Here is a 20,595-nt window from a genome sequence, read left to right as displayed (position 1 = left end):
TACAGCTTCTCAGCTCTCTCGTGACTTGTATGCAGCCACAGGAACCCGTGTATCAAGGGTGATACGCGCCGCTGACTCTTTCCAAAACACTTCACGAGAGAGGGTTGTTTGCAAGAAGACCTGCTGTTTGCGTCCCGCTCACTTCTACAGACAGGAGAATCCGTTTATCATGGTGCAGAGAGCATAGAGATTGGAGTATGGATCAATGGGCGACCGTTCTCTTCACTGATGAGTCCCGGTTCAGCCTAAGCACAGAGTCTCGCCGTACGTTCATATGGAGAGAATCAGGGACCCGCTACCTACTCTCCAATGTCCGCAAAATCGACCATTATGGCGGAGGAGGTTTAATGGTCTGGGCAGGCATCATGTTGTATGGCCGCACACCTCTCCATGTCTTTTAAAGAGGCACTGTGACTGGTGTGAGGTATAGGGATGAGGTCTTTGAGCCCTATGTTTGCCTTTTCAGGGGTGCAGTTGGCCCTGAGTTCATTTTAATGGACGATAACGCGAGGCCACATAGAGCTCTTCTGCTTGACGATGTTTTAGAGAGTGAGGATATTTGCCGGATGGATTGGCCAGCCAGATCTCCAAACCTTACCCCTATAGAGCAGTGTTTCTTAACCTTTTTCAGCTCATGGCCCCCCCCCCCTATGGATCACATTTTTTTCTCATGCGCCCCCCTGTCCTATCCAGGCCCCCCTTCTCATCCAAGAGTGAGTTCCAGGAGTCAAATTATATGGTAAAAAATGGTGTGCGTAAAATACGGGATGATCCAACGAACCTACACGATAACTCGACCCGCCCAACACATCAACCGTTGCTCTGGCGGCCCTCCATACTTAGCTGGAAATAACAGCTTACATATGAAAATCATAGTACCAGATTCCCATCCCTCTATTATAGACATGAAGACCCGGGTCAAGCCCACATAGACTCAAGGGTTAAGATGCCCCTGGTTCTATGGACGGATCTGATGGATTCTGAAAGTAGTAATATTTTTCAACCATGTTTCATTTTTAGAGCTTTTCTCTTCGCCGCTCTCTATGACTCCCTTCACCACCTGTCGTGGATCACGTTACTTCTGATTTTCTCCCGTGGCCCCCTTAGAACAGCCCAGGACCACAAGGGGGCCATATGGCCCCAGGTTGAGAACCACTGCTATAGAGCCTATCTGGGACGCTCTGGGAAGGGCAATTGCAACTCGCAACCTCCCTCCGGGAACCATCCAGGGAATGAAAACAGCGTTGCTGAACGAGTGGGACCAATTGCCACAGGAAATGATAAACTGCCTTATTTCGAGTATGAAATCACGCTGCGAGACCTGTATATCTGTAAACCATCCCAAGATGGTCTCTCTGGGCAGTCATGTCTGTCTGTCTGTATATCTGTAAGAGGGAACCATACCCCCTATTAACCCATTTTTTTGTTTATTCTACAACCGCTGTTTCATACCTTCAGACTCAGACAAGTGTTACGCTCGATCATGCGTGTGTATTACAATTATTGAATGGTTATTTGTTTTGTATTGTATCAATGTATGTACATATCAAATTTCATTAAAATCGGTACAGTAGTTTTAGAGATAACCGACCAAGTCTGCAAATTCTCTTAATTTCTTACACCAGTGTACCTAATTTGCTGTACCCATTTACCTTAGCAATATCTTTGACAGTGATATCTTCAGGCTTTCAAAGCCAGATTTCATCCACATCTGTCATGGTATAATGAACGATATCAGACATCATCAAAACTACTTTCTAGTTTTATGATTAACTAGTTGCATTTCAAGCTTTAAATGTTATTATTACATAATAACTGCCATGTTGAAACATGCAAATTTGCAATCTCTTGCTTTGCAAGTCTTTTCAAGTAATGTCTATACACTTTTGAGACAGGCTGTTTTCACGTTTTTAATTTTCATTAATTTAATTCTTGAGTGAAAATCTGATCAACTATTGTGCAATGACTCTACTGGCATGAGATTCATGCATAAAAAATTTGAGACCAAAATGGGAAATGTTTGATTTGTTATTTAAGAAAAATGGTAGTCTGTATACTTTAGAGACAGGCTATATTGTGCTTGTTGTGTGGAAAAAACCAGAGTGCACAGCAAGTAAGATTACCTGTAATTTCCACAATCTTCTAAAAATGTGAATTAATCTGTTTTGCCTCTGTAGAAAACTGGCAGTCTGAAAATAGGAATTCATGTTGGACCCCTTACACCTGGGCAAGTCTATTCTGGTGGTAAGAAAAATTTTCTATTATCGTATCATACAAACATAACTTGAAGATATTTTATTATTAGGTATAAATTACATTAATTCACATCATGCTATGCCTTCTATACAAAATTGTTCACAATTAAATGTTTTAACCTGCTGGTTCGGAATTATATTTTGAATTTTGCCAGTTGTGTACTGTTTTTACTTTATAGTATGCTGATACATGTACTTAAACTGTTCGTATATATTTTAATTCAGTAGATCTCAGTATTAGGGATGGGACAAAAGTGATTTGATCGACTACCGAATATTCGGCTAATGCTTTGGCAGAATATTGAATATTCAGTGGCCAAATATAATTTCCATAAAACTCATTATAATTATAAATAAGATTGCCAATTATTTTATTTTCAATTAAAAATGTCAATCTCCAATGATTGAAATTGAATTTTAATTAAACAATTTATTATTTAAATAAATGTTAAATCTGGTAATTGTGAAAGATTTTTATCGCCAAGATACTGACAATCAAATTTAACGATGTTATACAGTATTTAAATATCAGTGATACCTAGACTAAAGAAGATGATTCATTCCAGAATCATGTTCGTTAGCTAAAACATGATTTCCCATAGCTTTCTATAGAAAATTGTTTGATTTGTTCCAGCTTTTGCCCAAAATTTGAAGATAAGTTTTTCAAAACACCAAGGGATGCTGTAAAAAAACAAACTGATTGAAGGCTAAAATGAATACTGCAAAATTGTATAAATGAGATTATACAGGAAGATGATAGATACTGATCTTTTTATTTTCCAGCATGTAACACAACCAACACCAGCTTTAGTTTACTAAAGCTTGTATTGACAAGTTGAGTTCGTAAGTGTCCCCATCCATTTGTGATTTGGTCAGGTCATTTCTGGATCTGACACATGCAGATGGAAAATATAATCTCTCACACTGTTCCGCTTGATGAGTCTCACACTGAGAGAACGCATGCTCTGAAAACACAGTACCTTTTTTTTCTTTCAATGCATTTTCTATTTTGGCTGAATTTTTCATTTCATATGAAATGGTTCAAAGTATTTCAGAAAGAGAAGCGTAGGTACATCTGAAAAAAGATTCCAAGATGGATATGAGTTATTCAGGCTCTGGTGACATTAATTTTGATGATTGGTGCGAAAATTCAGCTCAAGACACAGCTATTTTATGATAGTGTGTGCATTCATATCATTTAAAATGTTCATTAGCTGAATTTGTATTCCTTAGCAGAGGCAGAAAAACTCTTCATTAGCCAAAATATTTTTAAGTCAAGTTCATTAGGTGTGTATCATCATTCTTATACAAAATCAATTTGTTTTTTCAACACTTATTACAGTTTTATTTTACATCTAATTAAGAAAATGTGAACCATTATTTACTCTCAAGTATTAATGCATAAACTTCAATCAATAGGTATACACCACACAACAAAATATAATCAGTAAATTTTTAATTTATGCTGAAAACTCCAATTAATATAATTTTTAAAATTAATTTGCTGTGCTCAGATTTACAGATATTCGGCTAAGTCGAATATTTGGAAAAAGGGCAGAATTGGCTGGATACCAAATAGCAGCCAAATATTTGTCCTATCTCTACCAAGTATGTGAAGATTTTTATCAATTGGCTGATGCAAAGAGGAATTTAGGGAAGAAAATTCAACTGTGCCCTTGGGAAGAATGATGGAATGTTCTGGGGAGGGGGGGGGGGCGGTAGAAGTTACGGGTATAACATGAGATCCTATGGGTTGGACTGCATTGGGGAGCAATGGGAGAAAACAATTTCTGAAGAATTGGGCGATGGGACAAAAAAGGTTGGTAAACTATGCTCTACATCAACTTGAATGTGATTTAGCATTGACAGATGAATGGTTCATGATTTTCAGCACCGAAAAGTGAATGGTTACTCACTTTGGTTCTAACAATCAAGATTCCATCAGCTGAATGACAAAATTACTCTAGACTGGTCTAGCTTTGCCAATTTGGAAATTATTGTCAATGAACTGATTAGGTTCTCTGAACATTCTTCTGCAGTGGTAAAAAAACGAGGAATGCTCAGTTTTTTCGTACTTAAAGTGTGTTTGCTTTCTGCTAAAGTTATCTTTCCACTTTTCCATAACTTACTTCATTCTAGACTATAATACTTCTTGAGGTTTTAGAGAACATATCTTTAGAAGGATAAGTTAAGGGAGTGTATGGAAAAGGCACCAGTTCAGGCCCTGTCATTTGGGGGGGGGGGGGGAAGGGAAGGGGGTGCCCCCGGCTTTTGAAAATACACTAAAAATGGTTACAAATATATATGTATACATACATTGAGTATACATGTTCTTTGCCCCCCTCCCCTGGAAAAAGTGAAAATGATGTCCCTGCACCAGTTAGTAAACAGAGCTTGAGCTATGGAGAAACTTGTTTTTTTAACCACTTTACGATCAATGACATAATAATGTGTTCAAACACCAGTGGAATAAATTCAAACAAGTTCTCTGTTTTTTTTTCCTTTCTCTTCATCACCATAAAGCTTTGCTGTAACCCTATATTTTGTTTCCTCTGTTTTTTCGATACCCTGATAGTAGTTTTTTTCCACGTATGATGTATCTTTCTAGTGTATACATATAAGAGTAAAAAAGAACAGGTAGGGTGAGGGTGAAAAGAGAAATTTACTTTGTACCTACTCTCATCCATTATACTATTATATATCCATTATATGTTTTTTTTTCTCTTCCATTTTTTTTCCTTCTGTTCTTGATGTGCAGTCAGATTGGAACAAGGTTACCATATTAATCACCAATTCGTGAAATAGAGATAATCCAAATTGGTTGCCAATCACTTGTAAGCAAAGGGGTTAAATATGTTTTCTTTAGAAGACCCTAGGTGTGGGAGAGATATGATTGAGGTATTCATAATTTTTTAAAGGAAATGATGTGATGGACCATGAAATATAGGCATCAAGTGTTCCTACAAGGGGGCACCAATATCGTTTTGGTTAGATAAAATTCCAGATTGTGATATCACATGGATTTTTTTTTTCTTACTGTGTTGTGAATATATATGGAATAGACTATATATACCTTCTATATAAAAACAAAGTATTCTTTGACCAATTAAAATCAAATGAGATAAAACCTTACAATTGTTTCAAAACTCAGTGGGTTTCATTATCAAAAGGATAAAATATAAACACTTATTTCAGAAACTCCATAAGTGTAGAATTTCAAATTTTGAGATAATCAAGAAAAACCTTCCAACTTGACTAAAAGCAGATTTTTTTTCATGAAAAATTCCTGAAAGTGATAGACAGTTTTATACATAAAATGGAAATGTGATATATTCATTAAGGTTCAAGGGAAGAGAGGTAAAAAACTATTAGAGCCTCTGCAGTTATAGGGTTCCTGATATAAAATAAATTTACATACCTTTTTTATTATTTTTATGATACTAACAAGTGTTCACCTAGGGATAAAAAATCAAGAAAGATGGCTTTTTAAAATAACATTGAATTTTTTTTTTTGGTGAGTTACAGATATTTTGTGGAAATAAAATAGTCATGTAATATCTCATTTGTTATTGTGTATTGTCAGAATCTTCTCTTATTTTAACTTCTCAGATGTCTACCAACTCAAAATCCTGTTGCAGGATTCAGTATAGTCTGTGGTATATTCAACAAAGTTTTGCAGATTATCAATTTTTGTCTTGTTGATTGGGACTTTTCTGGCAGGGTAGGCTTTCATAGTTTGTGGTTCAAGAGAGCCAGTGGTCTTCCTCAAAATAAATGTTGATGTTGTCAAGCCATTAATGAACGTCTAGGCTTTAACTTTTCCAGGAAAAATCATGGCTTAAGACAAAATGTTCATACGTAGATATTTTAAATGAGATTCTTTTATCCTTTCGAATCCTCCTTTCTGATGTTACGTCAGAGTTGCTGGTTTTCTTGTATGAGCATGGCCACTACTTTTTCAAAGATAACCAATCTTGTATGTTTTTGATTTCCACACATTGAGTAGAAATTACTTCAAATTTTGCTCAGAACTTTGGTGCCAAGTTTAAAACACTTAGCGGAACACTAGTTTTCTGAGTGATTGTCTAACCTTTACAAGTGGCATATTCTTTGTTTTAAACTAGTGATTTGTGTACTATATTACGTTTGTAAGTGCTTGGATTAACAACAATTTTTCTCCTTTTCTTCAGAATTTCCATGTCTTATTGCGATTCACTAGACACTTTTTCAAACTTAGAAAACAGAACAAAAATAGAAAACAGAACAAAAAATAGTCATTAGAACTCTCAAAACAAATTTTCAAAACAAAGAATAATCAAACAACCTGTTTAACCCTTTTTATGTCCCATAAAACCAGCCAATGATGTCAGTGCTGCTAACTGTTGCAAGTTTTTAACTCAGAAATCCCATAAGTGATGTCGCATGTGGGGGTTTCTGCACTAAACCAATATTTCAGGGATGCAAAAATAGGAGTATACAAAATGGTTTTTTTTCAGTTTGGTTTCTGCACCAAATGAATCATCTATCGATCAACTACAAGAAACCAGTATTACTCAATTTCGAATTTTTTGCCTGGGGGTTTTTATGGGGTTCTTAAATAAGTGCTTCAATTAAATAAGATCCAAGATGAAAAAGACCAAATAGGGCTGTTTATCACCATGGGTGCCTACAGAAGATTAAAAGATATAGACAGTGATGATGATGATTTTTGTTTAGGAAATTTTCTGATTGTTCTATAAATTGGTGACATATTTTAAAATACTTCCGTATTAGAAATCAATTTCTTGGAGAAGGAATCGGGGGTGTGGATTCAGGTCCATATTTATGTTTTTGCCGCCTGTGGGCTATACAAATTTTGCCACCCCCTCCCATTTCAGTGTAACCTTTCTAATCCCCCCTCCACCCCTCTCATGCCATTACTAATAAATCATAAACAAACGACAAAAAGGTACTGTATATTGTTGTGCCGAAATTTTACTTTTCTGTCCTGTATTCGTATCCTATTCCAATCCATAACATGGGCGGAGATACGGGAGGGGGGGCCTGGGGGCATTGCCCCCTCCCCCAGCATCAGAGGTGGAGTCGACTGATCTAATGTATATATGAGCTGACATCATCGTGCCCCCCCCAGCAATAATGACTTTGCCCCCCCCCCAGTCTTCCAAGTCAATCTCTGCCTATGATCCATAATGATTGACATTATGGGGAGTGCTTAACCTCCGGCTTCAAGCCAAATGTGGCTGGTCACGGGGTTCCTAAAGAAAGTTATCAATACACACAACGCAATAATTACACCAGTTTCTTGCTCACCAGTGGAAAACTGTATTGCCTTCTCTGGCCCGCGAACTTGAATTGAATATTTATTGTTTGAGCTCAAGCTCATTACAATATTACAATGCATCAATCAGAAACGATAACATAATTCGTATTAGTGACAAAACACAGCTATCTAATACAAAAACATTTTTGCATGAAGAGGGGGCTAACAAAATTGGGAAAAAACAAATAAATAAATAATAAAAAATTCAGAAACCCCGATCAAGGTATGTGGAGGGGGGATGAACATGCACATATTTACTATACAAATACAACGCCAACACAGACAAAAAACCTGACGAGGTGGCTGAGAAAAAGATGCCCCATAACAAATATGGATGTCATATATTTCAAAAAAAACAGCAACCCAATTAAAAACTAAAATTGTAAACAATACATACACATGATAAAATACTATAGAATGCCCATAATGTATTTATAGTTGTCTTATTCTACGTATGGATAGCTTCTCGATTTACCCCAACATGTTTATCATATTTCTTTTTAAACGTGCCAATTGTGTTACAATTTACTACCTCTGGGGTAAGGTATTCCATTTATTAACAACCCTATTAGAGAAAATTTCCCTGCGACACCATAACCTCGCATTGTCCCTTACCAATGGATACTGGTGTCCCCTTGTAAAAGCAGTCGATTGGCGGTGTATTAAAAGTTCATGATCCATCTTATCCATCCCGTTGAAAATTTTGAACACATCGATCATATCTCCCCACACCTGCGTTCATCCAATGTAAACATTCAAAAAATGAAGTCTCTCTTCATAACTCAAGCCCTGTGTGCCAATAAGGACACGCGTAGCTATTCTCTGCACCCGTTCAACCAAGTCTATGTCCCTCTCTAAGTATGGTCTCTAAAACCTTACAGCATACTCCAGTCCCGGACGAACAAAGCCTCGAAAAAGTGGAAAAATTACTTTAGGAGAGAGACGAGACCTTTTTAAAAATGAGACCCCCCAAGACCAATCTATTCCCACTCTGCAATCCTGTTCAAGTTGTTCTGGAGCAACTCCCTATCGCATTGATTCCCGATTACCGCCATTAGCTTCACATCATCTGCGAATTTGCTAGTAATCCGATCGATACCATGATTGAGTTTATCGATAAAAAGTGAAAAAAGTATGGGGCCAAGGACACTTCCTTGAGGAACTGCACTTGTAACGTCGGTCCAACTAGAGAATTCCCCATTCACCATAACTCGTTGCAACCTATCTCTCTTAACCATGATTCTATCCAATTCAGCAACTTGCCCCCAATCCCAATCTCGTGTAAACGCTTCAAGAATTTACCATGTTGGACCCGATCGAATGCCTTCTGGAAATCAAGGTAAACAACGTCTACATTTTTGCTCTTACCCAAAGCCTTAGTCACGTGATCATAGAAGCAAAGGTGTTTAGTTACACATGACTTTCCCTTCCTGAACCCATGCTGATTATCCGACAATACATTATTCTCGTCTATCCACTTCACAAACTGCTTTTTGATGATAATTTCCAAAATTTTGGAGAGGGAGCTCGTCAAACTCACTGGACGATAATTGGACACAGCTTCTCTACTACCCTTTTTAAATATCGGAACAACATTAGCAAGTTTCCAATCCCTTGGGACGATACCCGCAGCAACACTGCTCCTATATATCTGTGCAAATGTCCCCAACAATTCATTAGCACATTCCCTGAGGACCCTGGGATAGATATCATCTGGTCCTGGTGCCTTGCTTGCACATTTTTTAGAAGATTCAGGACCTCCACATCTTCCACTTTAATATCAGTGAGGATTTTATTACCCCATGCAACCCCCGTATATTGAATATCATTATCTCCATTAAAAACTGACACTAAAAAGTAATTGAAAGCACTACATATGTCTACATTGCTCTCTAACCTAGACCCTCCAATCGAGAGGGGGCCAATTGTCCCCTTACATCCATTATTGACGTATCGAAAAAATGATTTTTTGTCAGAGCCAATGTTATCTGCCTGTAAGATAAAGGTTACGCATGCTATCCGTGAACCATAGAGGGTGCGATCTACAAACACAGTTTTTTTGAACAAAGGGTATGACGTCGGATAAAACAGAGGACAGTTTCGTACTAAATTCTTCCCATTGACTTACCACCACTACTGATTCCAACCGGTCTTTGAAAACTTCCGCTAACCTTCCTCTCAATACATCAAAGTAAGTTCTCTGAAAACAAGGAACCAGTCTTTTGTTATCAAACTTACCCAAGGAAAAGTTACAGTGAAATCTGACGATATGATGATCACTGGAAGAAAACTCTTCCCCACCAAAATATGTTCAACAAGATCCTCAGAACTAGTAAGAACTAAATCCAAAATAGCAGTGCCCCTAGTGGCTTCTGATACACGCTGATACTATATAGGCACACATATTTTTTCACATTTATATCGTTTTACAAGATGAACAATTTATTGATCAAAAGATCCCTTATTCATAGGTAACAGGATGAGATTAGATCGAATTTCCTCATGCAGCTCTTCCAGTCAGTTTCAGATCGTACAAAACTTAAAATTGGGAAGTTACAAAATAAATAAATATATATATATATATAAAATAAATAATAATAAAAAAAAATATATAAGATCACTGTTCTCCGTAGAGGGAGCGCAAACCATGAACAGCTCTTAAAAAATGAAATATTTTTTATTTCATATATTTCCGTGAACTTGAAAGGTTTGTGCACGCCCCCTGCTATATAACAACGAGGACCATGACCTCCGTAGAGCCCTAGAAGAGCTAACATAAAGGGTTTTGAGGGCATTAGATGGAAAAATGTTATATGAAGCTTTTATTTATACACAATTGTAAGTAGCTCTACCGAAAATTAGATTATAAATTATTTTTACTATTTTTTTTGTCATTAACATCAAGTGCATTCTCAGTATATATTCATGTTAAAATATGTATGCGTAAAAATTAAGTTGCCAAGGGAGAGGGACCTGTAGTCTCCCCCCTCACGTTTACCAAAATAATGATGTACTCGTACAGGGAATAACACGATTAAGAGTTTACTGTAGCTGAATGACAGTAAGAGTTACTGTCAGTTTGGTACTTTCTGAAACAGCAGGTTAGCACCCTTTGCCTCTTAGTCCTAATTCATCGAAAAATATTGCATTACACCAAATATATGTTAATTATATAATGACACAAAAAATGATCAAGTGTTTTATAGAGCCAATAGGACTCACGGTATTTATATTATAAATTACCATAGGCGAAAACTTAAATAGGGTCCATGGGCCGGAAGCCTCCCCCTCTCCCCAATATAGTAGATTGCAGAGAAAACACAATTTAATTGTTGTCCCTGTGTTAATACCAGGATGTGAGTCAACTTCATGTAGCTTTGCACCCAAGATAAAACTAAAATGCAATAAATATCCTTTTCTTACTTTAATTTCTTAAATTAGCTCTAGTTCAAACTTTTTTCAATTTATCGATGTATCGTATAAAAAAAATGTGTGTTATTTGCCTTATTGAATACAAGTATTACAAATTATCAAAGATTGAATTGTGGTGATTGTCGATAAATTATCATTAAAAAAAACTCTCACAAAATACAAAATGTGCGAACTCATCAGAATAGCCATTTTTGATATTTGCTTATTTTTAGAGCTTTTTTCCGCTTTTCTTGTTGGTAATCCTGCTTTTATAACCAAATGTAGTTTTGTAATACTGTATATACAATTCAGTGATTCCGCTTACCATTCTGTACCATGATTTCTTTATATTTCAATTAGGGACTGCAAACGGATGTTGTTCTGGATTGACCAGCTTCATTCCATTTTGGTTCCAAAACAAGTTTTAAAAAATCGTATTGTAATCGAATTCATCCATTCGATTTATAGCCACTTAACACTATTTCTATCTGTGTTTACCTCTAGCCTGTTCCTTCAGATTGTTAACCATAGCCCAAAGACTTCCACCGAAGCCCCGACTACTTCACCAAACACCAACTCTGGCCATATCGCTATATTGCAATTTAACCAAAGCCCCGACTGGCGCCAATAAGAGAATCTTTGTTGCAGAAGATTCTTTTTTATTGTCCTGTCTACTCATCCTACAGCAGGAAATCCCTCATTATTTTTCCTCCTCGTATTAAAAAAAAAAAAACCAGCATTGTAGAATGTTCTGTCTTTGGGGCCATTCAAGTATTACATCAGCAAATATTTAGCCATTCTTGATTCCCTTCCCCCCGTCAGCAAAAGTCAATGAAACTCTGACCCCACCCCTTGTCAGCAAAATTTTTTCATCTCTGCCCCCCTATCTCCTAACACATATTGGGTGGGATCAGAGACGTATGCGGGCTCTTGTCCCCCCCTCCAGACTGCAAAAAGTATTGTTTTCAAAAATTTAAATTTCGAAAGAAAATACCTTTATATGTGTTATAATTTCTGTTAGCAATACTATTTGAAGGCTAAAAACTCGGAAGACTTTTCATTATCTTTTACCTCAATTATCTGACTCTGTGTCTGGACCCAGTCATAGTGAGAAGCGGCCTTTATATGGCAAGTTTGACATACGTATGTCTGAAATCAGGATGATCTTAATCTTTAAATGGGCTTTTTCAAGGCATTCAATGAGGATGCTGATCAAGTATCACAAAATCTGACATTAGCATCGAGCACTCTGGGTGCTTCAAGGAGCAACAGGAGGTTGAAGATGCCTGCTCTAAACAATAGCCCTACAAAGAAGACACTACCCCCCCCCCCCTTCTTTAAGGGATATTGGCTGTCTTCTTTTCAAACACCTTCAGTAATCTAAAATGAGTGCTTTACTTCGCTGGACACTTACTCGCCCTCCCAACTTTACTTGTGGCAATACTATTTGCGAAAGCGGCAAATAACAATGCAAATACGAAGGTTAGATAATATATTCTTTTGCTTCTCAACAGCATTCTGTGTGGAAAAACAAATAAAAATAAGCAAAATGGTATATTAATTATATATTATTTGCGATAAAAATGACATGTCATTTCCACTCCTTTATGAAATGTGAATTTAAAAAAAAGTTTTTCTCTCCTCTCTTTTTATACTCAAAACTTTGCTGCCCCTCGGAATTTGCCACCCTGGGCTATAACCCACTTAGCCCCTCTGTAAATCGCTACTGTGTGGATTTCCCATCATTGACTAAATGTTCACTGTGTTTTAATGAAGCTTCCTTCATAGAAATCTAAATATGCAGGTGATTCAACTTTTTGTATGATTCTAGCTTCCAGGAAATTAAATGTATATTTTTTTTCATTCCAGCGATGTGAGGCAATCACAGATTTTCTGAAGTCAAGGGGGTCTATTACGCTCATGTCGTTATGCCCGCGTTTCAAACGTGTTTGGGTTTTGCGGTGCATTGTGGGATAGATTTACGTCATCATCGCTAAAGGTTGATTTTTCTCACATCGTTGCTAGCGATTTTCGTTATCGACATCGCTACGTAAAACGTTGACTAACGAGAACTGGAGACCACTCGTTATGTTCGCGTTACGGAAATAAACATGGCCGCTCGCGCGTACATTTTTCGATTGTGAGAGCAACGGAGACAAATTAGTTAGAATTGGAAATTATTCATTCATTATTAATTTATCAAGTTCATTATAATGAATAATAATTCTCTGAATTACGTTCCTTAATTTAGTAACATGATTCAGAGACAGCATTATCGTTTAAAATGTTATCTGTACACATACTGATTGGAAAAAATTATTCATAGTGGTAAATCGTTATAAATTATTATACTCGGTACAAATATAAATCACTCTACACAATGTTATTATTATTTTTTAATCTTGTATGGAAATGTCTTTATTCTAATCTTAAACTCATCTCAATATAAGAATATTATTTAACTGGTAAATCTCTCTATCGCGATGTTTTCAAGACATTTTGAAATTTGCTCAATATTTTTTTTACATCTCGTTCAAAATCGACATCAATATATATTTAAACGTCTCCAGATTTTCCCCTTCTTAATTCGTTTAATAACATTGATATTTTGTAATATCAATTAAGTATTGCTACTTTCTGTGCAGTACACAGAAGTGTAATGCAGTAAACACCATTACACACACGCACTATACTCTGCGCACACTCTAAGTACACTATAAAAAAATCAAAGTAAATTTTATTAATCAACAAATAAATTTTTTCTAATCCTTGAGTGCATTTTCTGATCGGAGTATAAAAAAGATGTCAACAACAGTGTAAATTTGGTGGCACTTCATTTTCATGTGTGAAACAAGGAAACCAATTTTCTAATTAATGATGTAAATAAAAGGTTACTTGTTCTTGATTTTGACTTAATATCAAGACGGTAGATAAATGTGTTAAAAACATGGTAAGATATGATGATGATATTTTTGATAGTCGTTTTGGAAATTCATAACATCATTGAACTTCAATAGAAAATCATTTTTTAAACGTAATAATTTAGAAAATTTCCCTGTGCCAGTATCATGTGCGTGCATAGCCTACCTTTTTCTCAAATATTTGATGAAAATAAAGATAATCCGGAAGAATTAAAAAAAAAAATGCAGCTTAGAAAATTAGGGACAACCAACACACACTAACGCGCACAAATAAATAAAATAATAATAACGCACATGCTGCAGCACTCGTTGATAGCGATGATGATTATCAGCAGCGGAGAAAATTATCCGATTAGTCCATCCCTTTCGGAGCTAGCGCAACTCTCGGACCAGGGAGTTTTTCATAAAATAGATAACGACATACCGCGGGTTGCTGAGAAAAATCAAGTTTTTGACGATGGTCGCTGAGATTTGCGTTATGAGGCTCGTTGAGAATTTGCGTTATGAGGCTCGTTGAGAATTTGCGTTAAGGGCGTGACGTCACTAACGACTTCGTTGTATAACGACGTGAGCGTAATAGACCCCCTGATTCCTTATACAAATACTAAGCCCAAAACAGACAAATTGGGCTGAAACAAACTGAAAAAAGAATGCCCATAAAAATATGTTTGTTGAATATATATCTAAACCCATATCAAATATACAGCAACCCAATAAGAACAATAAAAAACCAATAATTATAAAATGTAAATATGTATACTGCCCAAGAAAAAATTATGGTTGGCACATCTGAGTATGAATACCTTCCTGATTTGTCCCAATATGTTTATCATATTTCTTTTTAAATGTGTCAGTCATGTTACAGTTCATGACCCTAATAGAGAAACCTCCCTTCGATACAACCACCTAGAATTGTCCCTTACCAATCAATATTAGGGTTTCCTTGTCGAAGCAGTTGATTGATGATGGTCCATTTTATCCATCCTGTGTTCAAAATGTTAAACACTTTGATCATATCCCATTGGCACTCTTTCAATGTAAACATTTTCAAATAATCAAGTCTCTCTTCATAGATTAAGCCCTGTGTGCCATCAAGATCACATGTGGTTCTTCTCTGCACATCCTTTACATACCGGATATGTTCTTTTAAACGTATTTCCAATGACTTTTTTGTCTGGCCTATATATCTGTGTTAGCACATAGAATAAAGTAGATGCCCCATTGTTTGCCCACTGATATGAGGTCTTCAGGGGGGAGTCTAAATGAAAATTCTTACAAGGTCTGAGAGAAACATTGAAGTCAAAATACAAAAGAGTAAATTTAATTTTAGACAAAAAACATGACTGAAATGGTATGGTTTCTGCATGGCCCCCACAAGGGGTGGGCTGACAAGGTTCCAGCCCTGGGGGCCCCGGGAGGATTTTAATCATTTTTTTGTTTTTTCACGCTATAAATTCATCATAAAGGAGGTCCCGTGAAAGTCTGGTCAGGGGGACCGTAAAAGATCCCATCCTAGGGGCCCTGCTTCAGGATGTGGGGACCATGGGCTTCTGTTTGTGAATCAGTCCGGGACAAAGAATTTTTAGCCATACTTTTTCATTTACATTTCTCATCTAAAATTAAATCTACTCTTTCGCATTTTGGTTTTGATGTCTCTCTCAGATTGTGTAAGAATTTCTCATTGAGACCTCCCCCCTAAAGACCTCGTACCAGTGGACAAACAATGGGGCCTCTATTTTATTTTGTCTTGAATGTTAACACGACTATATAGGCCAGACAAAAGGTAATTGGAAATACAGTTAAAAGAATGCATCCAGTATGTAAAGAATGAGGACTTTGGAAAATCTGTGATCCATCACATTGCTGGAATGAAAATCATACATTTAATTTCCCAGAAGCTAGAATCATACAAAAAGTAATGCAATAAAATACCATTACATAAAATCACCAGCATAATTAAATTTCTTTGAAGGAAGCTTTATTGAAACAATACGGTTACCATTTAGTCAATGATAGGAAATCCACACCTTTGATTCCATAAACATTTCTTAAACAGAATTGATTTTGGTACCAAAATATTTAAACATATGTCACTAATTTATACACCAATCAGAAAATTTCACAAAGAAAATATCATCAACTAAGCTCTCACTGTGTATATCTTTAAATCTTTTGTAGGCATCTGTTGTGATAGCTGGCTTTTTCTGTCTTTTTTCATCTTAGTCTTTTTTTATTCACTTTTATCTTTTAATAACAAGAACCCATAGAATTTTTGAAATGATTGTAAGGTTTTATCTCATCATTTGATTTTAATTTGTTGAGAAATACATTGATTTCACTGGTTTTCACCTTCTGCCATCATAAATTCCTTCACTTTTAAAGGAAAATATGATATTCATGATTAGGCTGACCATATTTCTTCAAGAGAAATATGGGAAATTAGTATTTCAAATATGGGAAAATATGGGACATTATGAATTATCGCTAAAAGTAAGCGAAGTTACCAAATACTGCTAAAATCATGGAAAGGTTACCAATGGCGGGAAATGAAGCACAGCTGCAAATGGCAGCGGATTACAATAAATTCTGTGAAATGAAACATTCACTATATTTAATATGTGAAATCAATATTCTGATATATATTAGTAATGATAAAATATAATTTAAGAGTTAAAAATAATAATTATCTCTGATTTTAATACTGAATAAAAATTCAAGTAGGATTTAGTTCAAAAACGGAAAAACATGGACATTTTGGCCCAAAAAGTTTAGACTGCCACAAAAACAGAAAAAACCAAGACTGTTGGGAAATACGTCCCATATTTCACCTTATTCATGATGAAAAATTGAGAGGTTATCCATGTTCAAATGAATAACAACTATGTTTTTAGGAACATTGTATTTTCTTTCATAAAGTTTTTTTTGTAATAATTTTTAATTTTAGGTTGCTTTATTTCGGTATTGCAGACATCCATATTCATTATCAGCATTTTTTTATTTCTTGTTTTTTGGTTTTTTCAGCCACCTTGTTAAGAAATTGCCTGTGGTGGCTTGGATTTTTCATTTGTAAGACATTTCTATCATTGGGCTGCCTTTTTATTTCAGCAGTTTCCTTTCTCTATGGAAATGAAATATTGAGTTTGGGTATTGTGTGTGTTGCATGGGTCTTCAAGGCATGGCCATTGCTCCCACAAGGGTGAGGCTGACGGCCAGCCCAGAACGATTCGCATCATTTTTTGTTTTTTCATGCTATCAATTCATCATAAAGGTGCCCGTGAAAGTGGTCTGGGTGCCCTTACTCCAGGATGTGGGGCCACATTTTGTCCTTAGAATTTTTTGCGGTGGTCCGCCAACGATTTTTAGAAAATGAATAAAACATTGAAAGACGCCTAAAAAAATTGATTTTACCTGTAGGCCAGTGAGAGGTGGAGCTTGAGACCCAGAACAGTTTTTTAGACCACTGATTTTATAATATTTCAGACAAAAAAAAGCCATCCTCTAAAAGTCATACCTACCTAAATACAGAATTCATGATAATGCTAAAAATACCTTCGTGAAAAAATAATTTCAGAATTTTCAAAAGAAATAACTTTAGAAGTATTGAAATTGTTTCAGAATTATTTATTTTTTGCTAATGGCAAAATAACTCCAGAATTACTGAATGAAATAATTTTTACTTCAATTATTTTGGGGGCCCTGTCTAACTCAGGGATCCAGTTGTCCCTCTGTTAATATGTCGCTGTGCCATTGTAAATATTGATTTCATCTTACAATTCTAAATATCTCAGTGAGTTTGTGGCCAGAGGCTTTGTGGGAAGTTTCAATTTGGTCTACGTTGTCTGAAAGGTTGAATAACCCCTGGTGTATGGACTGTTTTTGCAAGATGATGCCTCTCCTTATGTGTCTCAGCTGACAAAATTCTGACACTTGTCAAACTTTACTGAGAAGTACTAGAACATATATTTTACAGTATGGGCCAATTTCCTTGTGACTTTCACTTGTACCTCTCTCCTATCAAAATACATCTAAAAGGGAAAAAAGTTGATACAAGATGCTGTGGTGAAGGATTGGCTGCCTGAAGACCACCTCTGAGATATGGGGCTGCACCAGCTTATGAAATCATAGGATCTTTGCCTTCGGGGCTCTGGGCATTTCTTCTATAACTAGTACATATATATTATCATTAGAGCTTTCATCACCTTTTTAATTGATCAGCCCTCAGATATTGTAGTAGCATTTAATTTTTTGTAGGGAGTTCTGATGTATTTACTTCACTCATCGAAGCTAAAGGCAAAGATGTGCTATATGTTGGGGATCATATTTATGGTGATATTCTTAAATCAAAGAAGACACGTGGCTGGCGCACATTTCTAGTTGTTCCTGAGCTTCAGAGAGAAGTGCATGTATGGACTAGCAAATGGCAGCTTTTCAATAAGCTACAAGAGTTAGATGTGATGTTGGGAGACATTTACAAGTAAATTATATGAATCTATTTCTGTTTTAGTTTTCATATATGCATATGTATTGTAATTGAAAAATAGTAAGATGTATGAAAAAAAACATCATATAATTATGTACCATTGAATGTGTATACATTTTATCTACTCAGATTTATTGTTGATTGTGGGCCCTTATTTTTTTAACAATTCTCTATGTGATTTCATAGGCGGAGATAGACTTGGAAGTCTGGGGGGGCACGGTCAGGTCATTATTTCTGGGGGTAAGATGATGATGATGATGTTGATTCATCTATACATATATGCAATAGATCTGTCGACTTCGCCTTTGATGCTGGGGGGTTGGCGTGGGGTGTTTTTTTTCAAAACCAGCGTGGACACCAAATGACAACTGAAAGAATATAGCTTGGTGTTTGGTAAAAAGGGTACAGAGTTTTCTCATAACTTTTGAAATAAATTTTTTAAAACTTGAAAAAGGAAGCCTATTACTGGTGTACTTAATTCACACTATATACGTATATATAGAATCCCCTAGAAATTCAGGCCATTTGAACACACCACCAATAATTTTAAATGCATTTTATATGAGCTGTTCAAATAAAACTGGTTCCAGTTTTCTGGGGATTAAATGAAGAGAGCAAAGATAAAGCAAGCACAAATAGAATTACTAGACATGATTTAATATTGTTCCATATACAATGAAAATATTGATAAATTTTTTTAATACAGCTGTGGTTAAGACGACTTTTTATTGCAGATGAAATACGGTGCTTCATGCCAGCAAAAAATTTCAGCAATCTTTTGTTTCAGACAAAACCTATAAAACATTGAAAATACATTTTTTTTAATTTATTGAATATTGAGAATATTTTGATAGTAGCCTACATTAGAGAAATATATTTTTTTAGTATGATTCGCAGGTGCAACTTTTCACTGGCTCAAACCCCTTCCCAACGATAATTCAAGAAATCTTGATAACTTTAAATAGGTATATATTGAACTGTTGAGCTGGTGTCCCACCAATATCTTTGATAATTTTATGCCTATGGTGTGAAAAATGCACATTCTCTAACATCAAAATAATCTCGTAGACCAATCACACAATCACATGAATACCACAAAAAATAATAGCTACTGATACATTTGCAATGGATGTTGGAAATTTTTTGCATCAGCGGGTGTTCATCTTGAGCTTCATGTTAAAAAAATCAGATTTCTGGATTGATTTGGACTTTCTAAACAGTGACTGAAATTCACCGGATGGTTCTTAGCCGAACGAATTCAGTTTTATAGAATGAAAATAAGACAAAATGTAGTAAAAAAATTACAAACCATCGAAGTGTGTAATTTTTTGTGCACCCGTGTGTGCACATACAAGAATATACTCAGATCTTGCTTTAAATCTTGATCTCGTGTAGAGGTCAAGATTTAAAGCATTGTTTTGTTCATTTGATAAACTAATTTTCAGTTTGTAGGGATTGTCTATACTAAAAATATTATTTGATAATTAATTTTCACTCTAAATTTTTCAAAACATGGTTTTTTAAAATGAAAATGCAGAAGCTCCACTAATTTTCGCTCAAGTCTCCACAATCACATTTTCAAAAACCCAAGCACAGTTGCAGCAGGAAAAACTAACGTAAAAAAACAACACATTTATACTATACTTATGAATATTCATTAAATTTTATCCTGAAATTTTTGAGTAGGTACCTTATTTATACTATAGCAGGGAAGCTGCTTATAGAAGTTCCACATAAAATTCAATCTTCTTTATTTGCGACCTAACAAAACGGGTTTTAATCAATATTCAAATGTTGTACTTATTTTATTTGGAAGAGTTGATCAACTTTGCCCAAGAATATTAAAAAGACACCAATGAATAAGGCAAATACATGAAAAGTACAAATTTTTGTATTTTTCGTGTATTTGCCCTATTCTTGGTGGTCTGGTCGTTGGCGTCTTCTTAATACTTATTTTATTGTAAATTATATAAATAGTTTGCAATTATAGACATAAACTACAAACAAATGCACCACTTTGAAAACATTTTGTGTAGAATTCAATTTTTTTTTATTTTTTGTTAGTTGTGTATGGGACCTATGCTTGGACTTTTCATGTCAAGGTTTCATGAAATAACTGTAAAAACATAGATTATTTCAACATAGCAAGGCCATATATATGATATGAGGGATATTCTAACTCGGCAATAATTTCCTTCATGACAACCC

General features: G+C 35.6%; 1 protein-coding gene across 7 annotated transcripts in view; it reads left to right on the top strand.

Annotated features, from left to right (window-relative positions):
* Window positions 1–20,595, top strand: part of Nt5b (5' nucleotidase B) — a 294,946-nt gene that overhangs the window by 206,077 nt on the left and 68,274 nt on the right. For all 7 annotated transcript variants that reach the window (XM_089232682.1, XM_089232683.1, XM_089232686.1 and 4 more), the window contains 2 exons: window positions 2,178–2,244; window positions 18,159–18,381. In XM_089232682.1, the coding sequence (XP_089088808.1) occupies window positions 2,178–2,244; window positions 18,159–18,381 (290 nt within the window). The remainder of the gene's footprint in view (window positions 1–2,177; window positions 2,245–18,158; window positions 18,382–20,595) is intronic.

This window comes from Pholcus phalangioides, unplaced genomic scaffold (assembly GCF_987345545.1).
Source record: "Pholcus phalangioides strain wild (caught in Gottingen) unplaced genomic scaffold, Ppha-v1.0 ptg000007l_1, whole genome shotgun sequence".
Lineage (NCBI taxonomy): Eukaryota > Metazoa > Arthropoda > Arachnida > Araneae > Pholcidae > Pholcus > Pholcus phalangioides.
Note: the sequence above shows the minus strand (reverse complement) of the source record. Positions and strands in the feature narration are given on the sequence as shown.